The following is a 14,784-nucleotide window of genomic DNA, read 5'->3' as shown; positions in this document are numbered from 1 at the left end:
AATAGTTTGTCTTTCTCGATGTCCCCGTTTTAGGCTGCTTTAAGGTTTTCTTTTGCCCCCCCCCATACCTGTGTTATAATAGTTTATTTTTGTGGAGTTTATTAGTTTTAACTTGTGACTTGGGATGATCTGTGAGCAAAAGATAGATGCTAAGAAGAGCCATAAAACAAATTAATCTGCCTCAGTAGCACCCCCACCCTCTTAAGCTGGTATAGCGGGTGGTTGACAATGCCCTTGCCCTCACAGGTGAGCATGGACTGCACCAATGCTCCGCACGGCCTACCGCAGTTGGCATGGAGTTGCACCATAAAAATGACAGCATCAACCCAGTCCCCACCACTTCCCATCTCTTGGGTGCCATGGTCAGCCCTAGTCCTTGCTTCCAGGGAATAGACCACATGACATGTCCACATCCTGTGGCCAAAATGTGCTTGTTGTCGCCTGTCTGTAGAGCTGTATGTTTGGCCCCAGGGCATGTGCCACTGTTGAGGTGCTGCTTTTCTGATTTTCCACCGTTGCATGTCCAACCACCGGGGACTTGGTTGAGTAGAGTAGGGGTTCTGTCATTGTGTTCCCATCTCACTGTGTCTGGATGATCAAGCATGTGACTGCGTCAGTCTTAGTTAACTGTTTATAGCCAACATTGTGAAGTTGCCAATACCTCAAGGTCAGCAGGCAACCATGTTTCCAGTCCTAGATTTTCATTTGGCAATTCAACCGATCAGAAGAACACCCTTGAAAGTAATGATTAGTAAAGGGAAAACTCGGGCTTGAAATCTGCAGCAATATTTAGAATTATTTTGGGCCAGGCAAAGCCGCAGGAGCGTCAGTCAACCTTTGAAGGCACAAGAGTTTTTGCTCTGAAGATATCGCGCAACCCTTGTTAATGTGTGCAAAGTGGACATTCTGTATGGGTGGGATCACCACAAACCCACTGTAGAGTTATCGCAGAGCCAGACCTATTAAGTTGCAGGACTTCACTTTGCATGAAGTTGTAGCACCAAATGAAAGTAAGAGCAAAGGTAGGCAAAATCAAAATTGTGTTATTTAACTGCAATTGTAATTTCCAAGATACTAAACGTATTATGTGATTAGATGTTCTCCCCATAGACACTTGTTTGCAAATAGTTATTTGAACTGGAGAGTGTCGAGGACACAGAGACATTGCTTGCTTGCCTGCCTTTGTGATGTTTTGCAACACATAGCATCGCACAAAATCAATTTTTTTTGTGCAAGCACTAATAATAATAGCAAGCATTTGTAGAGTGCGCAGCTACCTTCGGCGAGGTGTCCCGGCGCTGAGGGCCGTCGGGGACATTAAGCGAGCTATTGCCCAGAGTTGCATGGTGCTGGACTAACCTGCCACCGGCGCCGGGAATCGAACCTTGAGCTCCTGTGTTCCGGCGTCAGCCGCCCTGGCCGTTGCCCCACACCTCTTCCTATGCGAATCTGGCTTATCTAATAGGAAAGGAAACCAACCCCCTTTTGTCCAGAACCCTTTGGCATCTAGACAGGCGGGAAAATTAGTTACGCAAGACGAGTGTGTCTACCCTCAGACGAGTACAACCCCTAAACTGGGCTATCTGAAGTGGATGTGACTTTTCAGAAGTGACCATCTTGGTGATGGCTATTTAGGATCTCTGGGAAGTGTTATGCCCACTTTCCCCAGAATATACCCCCGGGGGTATTGTGACCCCGGTGGTAAGATGCCCATTGGCCTTGGACGTTGCCCCATACTCACCTTAAGTCCCGGGGGAGGGTGTCATAAGTCGTTGTTAAGTGACTGTATGCAGCATTTATCAAAAAACTGTTTTCTTCAAACCCTGCTATTCTAAAAATTGCTTACCTGATTTTGATGATCTTGGTGGCTAGAGTAATATGAAGATGCGTGTTATTTTTATAAATTGGTGTGGATCTCCTTATTGAGTCGTGTTTATAATTTAATTACTTTTGTGTGTATTAGCAGATGTCTAACACTCCTCTCTAATAAGCCTAAGGCAGCTCGACCACACTTCCTTCTAAAAGAGCATGGGATGGGTAGAACAAGCCCCTGTTTTCTAGTATGGAAATACCTGGACTCTTTTCACTGTATACTTCTTTTTGGTATACCATACAACGAGTCAGCTTCCTACAGCCTCCATTAGAAAATTAGATATATCCTAATTAGAAAAAGACTGCTACTGTGTACAGCCACAAAGAAAAAGCAGTAAATGTTTTCATAGCAACATAATTTTCTTTGTTTACACCAGATATCACTGGACCCATCATCTTACAGACCTACCGGGCTATCGCCGACTACGAGACTAACTCCAAAACCGAACTGTCCCTCAGCATAAGTGACATAGTAGATGTGGTGGAGAAAAGCGAAAATGGTAAGGACTGGTTTGTTCTTAACTCTGAAACATTTTTACTGTTAAGCAGGATGCAGTACAATGCAGTCCCTCTAGATGGGCACAATGTTTTCCAGTAGGGTTCCTATCAAGCAGTCACATTACATTTGACATTACTGTAGGGTTCAATGTGAAGTGCCAGTGGTTTTTATTGCTATTTGAGAAGTAACAGCCTAGGCAATTGAACACAATAAATCTCCACAAAATCGAAAGATATGTAGCGATGGACTACAGCTGCTTAAAAAACATGTTTTTATTAGTTAATTAACACAAGTAAAAATGAGGGTTCATTATATCACATTAAAATAACAATAAAAAAGTTCCATAAGGTACAATTGAAAAACACAAATTAACACTTTATGAACATTAAAAATTATATTAGATGGGTGGCATGAAAGTTCGATCTCTACGCGCGTTTCGGCGGCCAGCGCCTTCTTCCTGGAGCAGCCACACAATATCTAAAGGTGAAGATATATACAGTTATATCGATTCTTACTCATAAAACATGTAACTAACTGTTATGCATTTTATTTAACAAAAATGAAATTAAAGAAACAATTTAGGCAGCAGCTGTAGATAAATAGAAGTGACATTAAGAATTGCATTTATCTTATCATATTTTATTGTCATTTCCTTATGAGAATTGGATTTATTTATTTCAATGCGAAGGGAGAATCGAATTTTTCTTTGGGAATGATGTCAAAAATAGGTACCAATAATGGGCAGGTGTCTGTTAATTTATCAAAAGAGTTTCCCAGTTCCAATTATTTGGCCATGCTTTGATGTACGATATATACTGTAATTGCCACAAGAGATTAGGGGACTTGGATAAAGAGGTAACATTGGCATATTCTGGGCCAAGAGTCTTTATAAATAAAGTTATAATATTTCAATCTGGCACAACAAAAGCCATTCGTCTTTTAGCATTGATCTGATACTTACTAAATGGTAATATTAGCAGAAGGTTAGCAGAAGATAGTTGTTTTAAAAATAGATATTCAGATTCTTTCTTTTTGGAATCCTTTCGATGTCGGTTATGATACGACTAAGGATAAAAATAGGTACAGTAACATAAGTACTTATTAGTGTACAGGGATAGCTGTCCATTTCTTTAATCAATAGTACCAGTTGTCACTGTTGTTACCTGATTGTATAGGTTTATAAGAATCTACGCCCGCCAACCGGAACCCTTTAGCGTAGGTAGGTGCTTGGTAAGGATTGTCCTTGATGATCTAGATTTAGGATCTTTGTTCTGGCGGGGAGGAGAGAGGTAAAGGGATGTTTAATATCTATTTGTTTATGCTTCTCTTGATTCAAAAGTTCAAAGACATTTACGATACATAGGACGGTTGGGGTTCTGCATTACTCATGGTGGCTATGTTACTCTTACCCATTGTATTCTATTCGTTTCTCTAAGAATGGTCGATTTGACTTGTGGTTTCTCGGTCTATTCTTTCCTTTGTGATACCGTCATGAGCCCTTTAGAGGAAACATATCAAACATATATTCAACGAACCGCTATCTCTTAATTATTTTATATAAGTACGGTCTCTTCTAATATGACCACAGGTCTTACTTAAAATGTAGGTGCTTCTCTTTACCGGTTTCAGAAAAAGGTTTCTTGATCCTCTATGGTGCTGAGTTCAAGTGATTAAAAGATCTCCCTGCCTGCAATAAGAGGGAGGGTATGATTAAATGGCGGATAGTATAGTTTACTAGTCCTGCTTCCTAATGCTGAATTTTTCGAGGTTTTTTTGTGTCAGAGTCTTACCTGGTAACGATTAGCAGGGCTCCCTATGTCCGGTGGCGGGCGGTACGTCTCGTCGGATGCTGAGCGCGGCAAATAATGGTGATCGACTGCTCGTTGGTAGGCGTTTATATTAGAGTTCACGTAGTCACCTGATTGTCTGAGACTACTTGCACCTGTTCTTTATTTGTTTTTTTCTCGGCTCTTAGGCGCGAAGTTTGAGGAGTTTTAAGGTTAGGGCCAGCGGAGTTTTGTAAGCTCACACATGATTGGATGTTTGTTTGGCGCGCCCACACTATTGGTTACTTCAATGTATACACACGGCGGTATTGGTGAAAATCGCGCACAATACGACCACGCTATTGGTTACTTTGATGTATACAGAAGGCGGTATTGGTGGAAATCACGCACAATCTGGGTGTGTTTTCTCCTTTCTAAATGTAAACAAGGAGATATCTAACAAGTTATATTTAAATTGATCAATGTTTATCTAACATATTCGCTACTTGGATCTGAATAATGGTTGAATACTTTTTTATTATCTATAACGCCCAAATCAATGAATTCCAAATTGGATGGTGACGAATTTTTCTTTTTGTTGGCTCTTACTAAATGTATTATTACAGATTCGGTGACCTTCAAAATTGGTTGTCATATCATATTTTAGGTGAGACATTGAGTAGATTATAATAGCCTCTTATTTTATATTTCGAAATATCAGCAAATTATTAAAACGTATATAGATAGAACATCTCTAGGGTTTGTTTATTGATCATTTTGTTTATTAGGGAAAAGGATGTTAAGAGGTCTCAGTACATATCAACTTCTAAGCAGCACATTAAGCAGATTTGTAGTGACCTCCTGATTATATTTCAAAGTTTTGGATGTATGGTAACCCTGGGTACATAAGGTTCCATGTCTAAATTAAGTATGCAAATGTACAGTATAGTGACTGTAACTCATAGGGGCATGATCGTGGTTTTTATTGCGCCATTCTGGGTGACAGACAATATTTGCTGTGCACTTGGCACTACGTTGCTGACCTGCCTAGAAGACATATGCAGTCACTGTGCACTCCTCTTTGGACAAGGAACCTGGAGGAGCACTTATACTGTGTTTTACTTAAAAAAACAGCTATCTATGCTCAGACAGTTTGTAAAGTACTTCAAAGGACTGGATTAAGTCTAGTCCCCCTCGTTTCCATCCAATGGGAATAGCGGCTGGCTTTTTAATAAAACACCCTTATAAATGTTACAGTACCTTTAAAGCAAATATAGGTTTCTAAAGGCAACCAGTGAAGGAAACAGGAACATGGAAATACAGTGACATATGTGATTATCTATAAGAATTATTGATGCTGCGTGCAGGTTGTACCTTACAGGTAAATAAAAACAATACATAAAAAAAGAGAATATTCAAGTAAATATTCCAATAGAACATTTCTGCTATATTTATGAGATGAATCTAGAATCTGTATAGGAGCAAAATATGTTTTGCTAATGTATTCCTTGATGCTCTTTTTGCAGTAAATCCTTATTGTTTTTTAAAGACAGACAGTTGCACAGAATGGTTTGACAAGATGAACCTTAAGTGTGGTACAATCCACACCAATAACCCTCTTTATACGAGTATAACTGTATCATCACAGCAAGGCACCAAAGCACTGTAAGGGGTTAACGCAGAACGCAGGACTTCGCACCCCATTCCGGAAAACATATACTGAAATTCAGGGGTGGGGAACCCCAATAACAATTCAGATATTGGCCCCAAAAGCACATCTATAGGCGTGTCAACCCACGGCTCCTCTCAGCCATCCCAATAAATTGCCGCCCAATAAACCCCATGCACCTGAGCAAGATCACTTACTGTACTATCCATCCAACTGGGGAGCAACCCTATGTGGGGACCGGCTGTGGCTGCCAAAGGACCCTGCGCTTTATTGTATAGAGGTCAATCGGATGACACAGTGTGCCACTCTGATCTGCCATGAGTCAAGATGGGATGTAGCGGTGGTCTAATTCTGGGGTCCGGGAATAAAAGGCAGCTGATCATTGGTTCTGTATATAATAGGTTCACAGTCAATTATTCGCCACATCAGTCAACTATTCTTCGTACAGGGTTTCCTCCAGTGCCTCAGGATGCAGAATTTAGGTGTCAGTGTAACTATGTGGTCTGGCCTTTCTTAATCTGGTTTCATATAACGAAGAACAGAGACCATATGGCATGCGTGACTTTTTCTTTACATGTTTGAAGATCCTACAGGGAATCAGTATAGAAACGTAGTGACTTAAAAAAATTATACTAACTTAGATGGAAACCAGAAAAAATCAATCATTGGCTACTAAATTTAGATGGCTCAATTTGACTTACCATTGAATAATATAAAATACAACAGAAGCAGCACTTTTATGTTCCCCTCAGTGTAAAAGTGGCTATGCTGAGGTGAAACATTAGAATCCTCCATGTATAAGGATAATACTTTGCAATTCAGTGCGGCTCAATTCCTGCCTTTTTTTCTTATCAACTCTACCAAGTTTTAGCCTGCATTGTTTCAGGGTTTCCTGTGTGCGCAGGAGTATTCTTCCAACTTACCACTTGTTTTTTCTCTGCATGCAATCAGTTTCCTGTCAAACCCTCAACCCCAAAGTTGTGTCCCGATTTCTCTCATGTTTCCTCTCCCAGCTGCCCAGATGTTTGCTACACAGTTCTCGCTAGTGTTCAATATTGTACCCCCCTTTTGTTGGATCTCTCTGTTAATTCTAATTTTCCACTATTTTCTCTCATTGTTCTTTTCACACTTCCCAAATACTTTATTCAGTCAACCAATGTATCCTATTTCCCAAAATATGTTTGTTCTCTTCTACCTACCCAGTATTCCTCCTTTGGCCTCACTCATATCTCTCCCTTTCTGCTAAGTCCTACTTACCGCTAGTATTTCTCCCCCCTTCACCGTAAGTCCACCACCAATACAACCTGATTGAGTCGTATCACCTCAGCACCTTTCAGGTTGGTTAACCCTCCCCGTCCCAAGTGCCAATGATTTTGTTGTACACCTGATGGGTCTAAGGCCATTGTAGCCACGTCACACTGAGACCTTTTTTCAATGTGTTCAACCGGCAAGATGACAACTGAAATTATACCACATCATCTTTTCGCCTATTACAAAGGTTGGTAACATTCATATTGTACGAACTTTTCAATCTGAGTAACATTTCTTTTTTTGGAACAGGATGGTGGTTCTGTCAAAAAAAGAACAGGCGTGGGTGGGTGCCAGCTGCCTACCTAGAACCTCTGGACGGTGCCGATGAATCGGAAGAAGGCGAGCCTAACTATGAAGGTAAAGATCAATAAATGAGGATTCTTTTAGGATCAAAACTTTTTATTAGAAAATTGACATAAGGGGTTACCCGATCATTATCATAATCATTCAGACTTTGCCTAAACTTCAGTAGGTAGCCAGCACTGTGCTTCATGTATTGTACACTTTATCGACTTTCAGGTGACCCTCCCACCCTGCTTCCCGCTGACCATGTCTTGAAGCACCTTACTAATCCCATCTCCAGCTCGAGTTGTTCAATTACAGTTTTTGTATCCTATTGTATTTTGCCCACTGCCTCCAAACTCACCATGCCACGTCTAAAACTGCATGGTAAATAAAAAGCTCCTAATTTGCAGGTGAGAAATAATACTATATTTCAATAAGATTGGTTTTAACAAACTTCTCCTTTGATCCCGTATATACAATATATGTGTGTTGGAACATTTCAGATTTAACCCTCATTTACAAACCATCTCTTTCCTCACTGTGCTAGAAGGCCATGATATGCCAGAGCCTCAAAACAGGCCTCAAGTAGAGGTTTGGGCCCCTGGTATGATATCTTCAACCAGTTCGATCATGACGCCAAGGCCTAGGCTGTTGTCCACTAGGGACGGTGGAAGTGATTCTTACCAGCAAAATGAAGACCAGTGGGAACCACATGAGCTGCACCGTTCATGGGCAGTCTGGCAATACGTTTACCAGGGAGAATCGAAGAACTGCCAGATTCACAAAATCCCTCCATTTCTCAGGTTCGCCTGAATAGTGAATTTGAACAATTCGTGTAGCTTAATTTCGCTAAATTTATTTTGCCGACCCTGCTGTCGACCAAGGACTAATGTCATCCTTCCTGCGAACTTATTAGAGAAGGTAGCCACCTCTTTGTGTCATGGATTATATATTTCAGAAATATGTATAATGCATTATAGGATCTGTTATTACTAGCGCTGTAAATTGAAGTATTTTATCTGTAAATGCTCCCTTTCGGGACAGTTAGCAGCGCATATGGTGACAACGTAGAGGGCGTAAGTCCAAGACCAAAGACATTGTTGGGCAGCTAGTGGCTTGCCCACACATACACTAGGTTGAAGAAACATATTATTAGTTCAAACTCTCACATTCAAAAAGTGACAAAACAGCAAATTGGCTCAGTCTAAAGCTATTCCCTGATCATGCCAGGGTATGAATCCACCTACATCTCTTGCCCTAGTACAAGATGGCTGGACAGCACCATGATGCAATGATAGATCTCAGAAGGCTGTGGTGCGAGTATTGAGGCATGTGGTGAGTTGACATAAGTTATCTATATGACCCAACAGTTAAACTCCATATAATTGCTCCTTATTGGATTGATTTGCACTGGCAGTATTCTTTTTCATACCCGTTATCAGCTGAGATTGGCACTCCCAGACACACACACTTGTTTCTGGGTAAGTAAGGAAAATCTTGTGGATAAATACGATCTTCATGTGTCTGAAAGGGCTGAAGCCCGATATTCTAACAAAGTGGACCACTGATGTGTCCACCTCACCAGTCGATTTACCACTTGAAACAGAAGCAACCCATTCACCAGTAAGGAAACTAAAACAAATCACACCACCTGGATCTCTGTTTGAAGCAGTAGTTCCAAAGAGTGGTGACTAGCATCACCAGCTCATGTCATGGAACTCCGAAGAGTCAATCAGCTCCTAGAGACAGGATTGATTTCACAATAACTCAAGTGCTGTCATGTCTTGTCTATTGAAACAGAGTCTAACGAGACACATAATGGCCACGCTCTGCCTTCATCTGAGGCCATCAGACCACATCTCACTAGCCCATCAAGAGATCCTCAGGCTCCAAATGGAGCAAAGTATCACATTTAATGTTCTACTCATTGTTTGCAGAGTCTTAGGGTTCACCTTGGGCCTGAATGCAGTGTGCTTAACCAATCCCAATTCATAAACAGGAGCCATGGTAGGAAGCTTTTAAGAGTCCAGGGCACTCTCCTCTGTACAGACATGGACCTTGGACCCAGGCCATTTCCCAGATTATTGGCACCGAACACCCTGTCCAGGAAGGTCTTCGGTTCCAGAGCCAGGATCACCCTAAGGAGGAGTATGGTCCTACTATCCAGACTCAGGATGACTCTTACTTGTAGAGACCTAATACTGGACCGCAGGATAAGATGGATGCACACCACCCTCCCTGCATGGAAACACTCACCATTAACTATATTTTGCAGCCCTTTAAGTGGCCTTTCACATCAAGTTGGCAAATTTTAAATCAATAAATGAGATAAAGAACACGTGAGAAGCTTTTATATCAAATGTAAGTGACTCCAAAATGGAAATATGGGGCTCAAATAAAATAAACGTAAAAGTACATTTCATTCAATATACAAATAACAAATCCTTATTGGGAAAAGAAGAAGACTGCAGTCAGTGAGCTTTTTGACCTTCAAGTAGGATACAAGGAGGATATAGTTAGCTCAACTACGGCCTATTCTTTACTGGAGACGCCTCTGGACCACCCCTGAGATTCAGCATTATGCCGACGGGTTTCTAGCCTTAATTAAAGCTGACACCTTCCACAAAATACCATGGTTGATGAATCTTAGGGTTGTTTTGGGTGAGCTTGGCCTCCCTAATCTCTGGGATAACCCATCTGGGGAAGTATTTCCAAGTAAAAACATCATTAAGACCCGGTATTGGGAATACACAGATGGTAGACTCTGGAGAAGTACAAAATTTGACACAATGGGAGGGAGATTTCTGGAAATTAAAATGAGTCCTGTATTAGAACCGTATTGGGACAGTATTACTGTCCCAATGGACAGGAAGTTATTTTTCCAGTTAAGGTCTGGTTCCCTTCCCCTGAGATCCCTGACGGGTAGATGGCGGAGCTCGAATACCTCATGCTGCCCGGTGTGTGGTGCAACCAATGAAAGCATAGGCCACTTTTTATTTTTGTGTGAGGCCTATGCTATTCCTAGGAGAGTATGGTTGTCCCCAGTTTGTCGAAACCTTGGGGCATCTAGTGGTGTTGAGGGGCTAAGAATCATCTGTACATCCACTGACATGCCTATTGTTTTGGGAACAGCAAAGTATTTGGGGTGGGCATGGTCCATCAGGCGGAGGGCTATATCTGTTAATGTAACCTGATATTTGTTTTAAAGTTTAATTAACCTTTTTATTGTCAAAGCTTGCACAACTGTTTTAAAAGTATTTACATGTATGAAATATTGATTTTAATTAATATGTATTTTAAATGCATGTTTGTGCTTTTATGAGTATATACCTCGAATAAAGCTTTATTGAATTGAATTGAATAGTTAGTAAATATGCAATTTGAAGCATTAACCATGGTTTTGCATCCTGCGGTTGCATGCTCATAGATGGGCAGAAAAATCATGTGAAAAATGTATTGGTTCACTTCCAAGTCTTCTTATTTGGTCCCAATATTGTAAAGATCAACGTATCCTAGTATTACTCCTCCCCACCTCCCACCCTTATCAAATTTAGGCAGTTCTGCCTGGCCATAATTGCTTTGTGAAAAAATGTGGGGGGGTGTGTTTATAGCACACTGTAATTACTGGGTGCGGTAAACTTTGTTACTTGGAATTCCAATTCCAGACCAACAGGTGTTTGTTCAAGGACTGAAATTTTAGAGGTCAAGTTACCAATTCAATTAAATGGATTCATCTGCTCTATTTTAAGCCGATGGCTCGAGTTTGCGTGAATGGCTGGGTGTCTAAAGCCTTTCCGATACTGACGAAACAGAGGTACGCGGTAAGGTTGCCCCCTGTCACCCATACTTTTTGCATTTGCGCTAGAACCTTTAGCATGTAAAGTGCGCCAGAGGCATGCTCAAGCAGCATTGCAATTACACCAACGTCTGTTGGTGGTTTTGTTGTACGTGGATGATATGCTACTGTATGTCTGCGAACCGGCTATTTATTTATCAGAACTGCTCCGCGAATACATGAAGTTTGAACGGTATTCGGGCCTGGGCATTAACTGGACAAAGTCGACGGTGTTCCCACTGACGGCCGGCACGCGTGAGGTGGAATTGGACTTTCCCCTTGTGTGGTCCACTAACCCTGTTTTGTTACCTGGGCATATAGCTACGCAGGGACCCTGAGGTGGTTATCTACACGAACTGCGTCCATGTCATCACCAAAATCACAGACCAGGCAGCAAGATGGGCTAAACTGCCGCTTTCCTTAGCAGATCAAATAGCAGTCGTCAAAATGACGATTCTGCCAAAGCTTATCTATCTGTTAATCAATATCCCGATTCGACTGAACATGGCCCTATTTAATATGCTGCAATCAGCTCTGCTCTCCTTTGTGTGGGGAGGTAAGAAACCCCGTTGTCGTTGGGAGGTACTGGCGCAGCCGTTCAAGAGAGATGGCTTTGAAGCCCTTGACATGAGACTCTATTTATGTGCTCAAGCGCAGTTTGTGCACTTTTGGTATTCCCTCCAGCCGCATATAGCAGTTGAGGCAGATTCGATACTGCCAGTACCGCGGGTGGCGGCCGCCTTGCTGAGTGGCCATGGCGGACCAATGGCTGAAATTAATCCAATTCTCTGCACGGCATGGGCATTGAAGACACTTGCAGAAAAGGCACAGTTGGGGTACCTCTATGTCCCAGTGCTACCGATTGCGGCACATCCAGACATCTCTGTGACACAGGAGCGGGCTGCACTACACACACTGAAAAACGCGGGGCTGGTTAAAATGGGCGACCGCTATCGGCTGAGCTAGTTCCGCCCACTCTCAGACGTACCGGCAGGGCGGGGACATGACCTGATGCTGGGTTTCACTTAACGTACGTGGGCGGCAGGCTGTCCGTGCGCTATATCCAACGGAGCCGCGAACGCTTCTGGCACTGTAGGCGGTGTTAGCAAACAACTCACGTAAGAGTTTGATAACTAAATTATATAATGCTTCCCTAAGGAAGCGGGACCCCCTAGACAATCCCTCATACAACAAATGGAACATGGCTCTGGGGGATGCTCTTTCCCTGGATGCTTGGAAATTTTGCTGCACACTGACTGGTTGCCTAACGGCAAACTGTAACCTCCGAATCATACACTTCAAATTCTTGCATCAGCTATATTACACACCTGTTCAACTGTGTTGTTTCGGGTTACGGGACAATGCTTGTTGTGTGCGGTGTGGACAGGATGATGCAGACTTTTTACATCTTGCGTGGGGCTGTGCTGGCATACAGGCCTTCTGGATTAAGGTTGCGAATGTGCTTACGGAGGTGGTGCTGGAGACTGTGACGTGTGAGCCTGATGTGTGCATACTAGGTTGTGTAAAGAGTCTCAAACCATGCAATCGGAGGCTGGTGGCTATTTCTACTTTGTTTGCTAAGCGAGCAGTTGTGCAATGCTGTGGGTCTAAAACTCTTCCAACAGTGAAAAGGTGGAACCAAGACTTGTTATATTGCAGGGACCAGCTGAGAATTTATGTAGAAGAACTGCCTGAAGCCTCGCGGCCCAAAGACTTTTGGGCCCCGCTCACTGGATATCTGCTAGGCAATCCTGATTTACAGTAGGCGTCGTACTGACGCATTACTTGTTTTAGGGTGGTGGGTTGGAGGCAGCCAGTGAAAGCTGTTCCATATTTCTAATTCTCTGTGATGACTGGTTCAATTCATTCTTATAGTGCCGAGTTTTGGGGTGGAGAGGTGTTTGGGTTGGGGGAAGTGTTATTTCCTTTTGTCTTCTCTTAATTCACTGGAAAATGCTTGTATTAATATCTGACATTTCTCATTTGCTGGGTCCCGTGTTGGGGTTGTGTATTTCATATTGCAAGCTGGTTAATAAAACTAAATAATAAAAAAAAGTTACCCATGCTATGCTTAAGGAAAGATTATTTTTTGTAGGGTTCATTATTACAAATCTACACACTATGCCCCCATTGACATCACTTCATCAAAATGCCAGTGGCAGTTGAATAGACATTGCTCACCCTTTGTCACCCAGTGACATCACAGGATAAACCCCATGCCTAACCCTTGGCAACTCAGCAGCCTCCTATGGGCTGTTCCTGACGCAGAGGAAGGAATTAGAAACTAAAGAAATGACCTACGACACCCAGCTGATTCTCTCCCTCACCAACGAACCAACAGCAGCTAAGAACAACTTTGATAATGGGATGAAGACAGTAGCTGCTTGAATCAATGAGAGCTGCATCAAACTCAACTCCGACAAAAACGAATTCTTCATCCTAGGCACCACCCCCTCCAACTGGGATGACTCCTGGTGCCACAGCGCTTGGATCCCCCCACACCCAACAGCTATGCATGTAACCACGGCATCCTCCACGACTCCTCGCTGTCAAAGAACTGCCAAATCAACACCGGCTCATCCTCCTGCTTAAACACACTGCGCATATATCGGAAGAACTTCAAGTGGGCCCCACCGAACCCAGGAGAATTGTCACCTAGGAGCTTGTCAGCAACAAGCTCGACTACGGCAACATGCTCTACGCCGGCACCACCCAAAAACTCCTAAAGAAACTGCAGCACATGCATAACGTCTCCGCTACACTTATCCTGGACTTCCCTCGCCGCAGCCCCATCTCCAGTCACCGGAGAAACCTTCACTGGCTTACAATCAACTAAAGAACCACCTTCAAGCTCCTCACGCACGCTTACAAAGCCCTCCACAACACCGGACCTGCATACCTCAACCACTGCCTTTCTTTCCACACTCCCACCAGACACCTCCTACCTCGCCGTGAAGACCTGGAACTCCCTCTCTCTCTGCATCTCAGGCAATCACCATCACTGCTTCAATTCAGGAAGGACCTTAAGACCTGGCTCTTCGACTGAACTGCAGAACCTTCCTCCCCCAGCCCCTTGAGACCCTAATGGGTGATTAGTCGCCCTTTACAAAAACCCTGATTGATTGATTGGGCGTGTCTGTGCGTGAGCGACTAACAGACTGACCACAAGGTCGCTGAAGCAGGTGATTGGAGTACATTTGAGTACAATCATAAAATATCGTAACGCATTTGAGCACCTGGAGACACTTAAGTTTGTAAACTGCCCCATTAAGGTGTACAAATCATTATTGCAATTTGAATAAAAGAAGCAAACTAAAAATTGCGCCTTGTCCGAGGCAACTAGAAAACCATTTTGCTGCATATCTAAAATGGATATTTGATCTGAGTACTTTACGTACCATGCCACGGACCTTAAGACCAACTTTCAGCTCGCTGGAAGCTAATGCATTTCACATCCTATCCTAAGGAGCAGGAGAATCATGCCCTAGTTTGACACGAACCAAGTTCTGTCTCTGCTTGTGGGTGTATTTCTCAGCATCCAGAGGAG

The 14,784-nt window shown here is 42.8% G+C and overlaps 1 protein-coding gene across 1 annotated transcript in view; it reads left to right on the top strand.

Annotated features, from left to right (window-relative positions):
* Positions 1-14,784, top strand: part of NCF1 (neutrophil cytosolic factor 1) — a 70,648-nt gene that overhangs the window by 33,721 nt on the left and 22,143 nt on the right. Inside the window, exons 6-7 of the mRNA XM_078679419.1 lie at positions 2,250-2,372; positions 7,367-7,474. Of these exons, the coding sequence (XP_078535545.1) occupies positions 2,250-2,372; positions 7,367-7,474 (231 nt within the window). The remainder of the gene's footprint in view (positions 1-2,249; positions 2,373-7,366; positions 7,475-14,784) is intronic.

Source organism: Lissotriton helveticus, chromosome 3_1 (assembly GCF_964261635.1).
Source record: "Lissotriton helveticus chromosome 3_1, aLisHel1.1, whole genome shotgun sequence".
Taxonomy (NCBI): Eukaryota; Metazoa; Chordata; class Amphibia; order Caudata; family Salamandridae; genus Lissotriton; species Lissotriton helveticus.
Note: the sequence above shows the minus strand (reverse complement) of the source record. Positions and strands in the feature narration are given on the sequence as shown.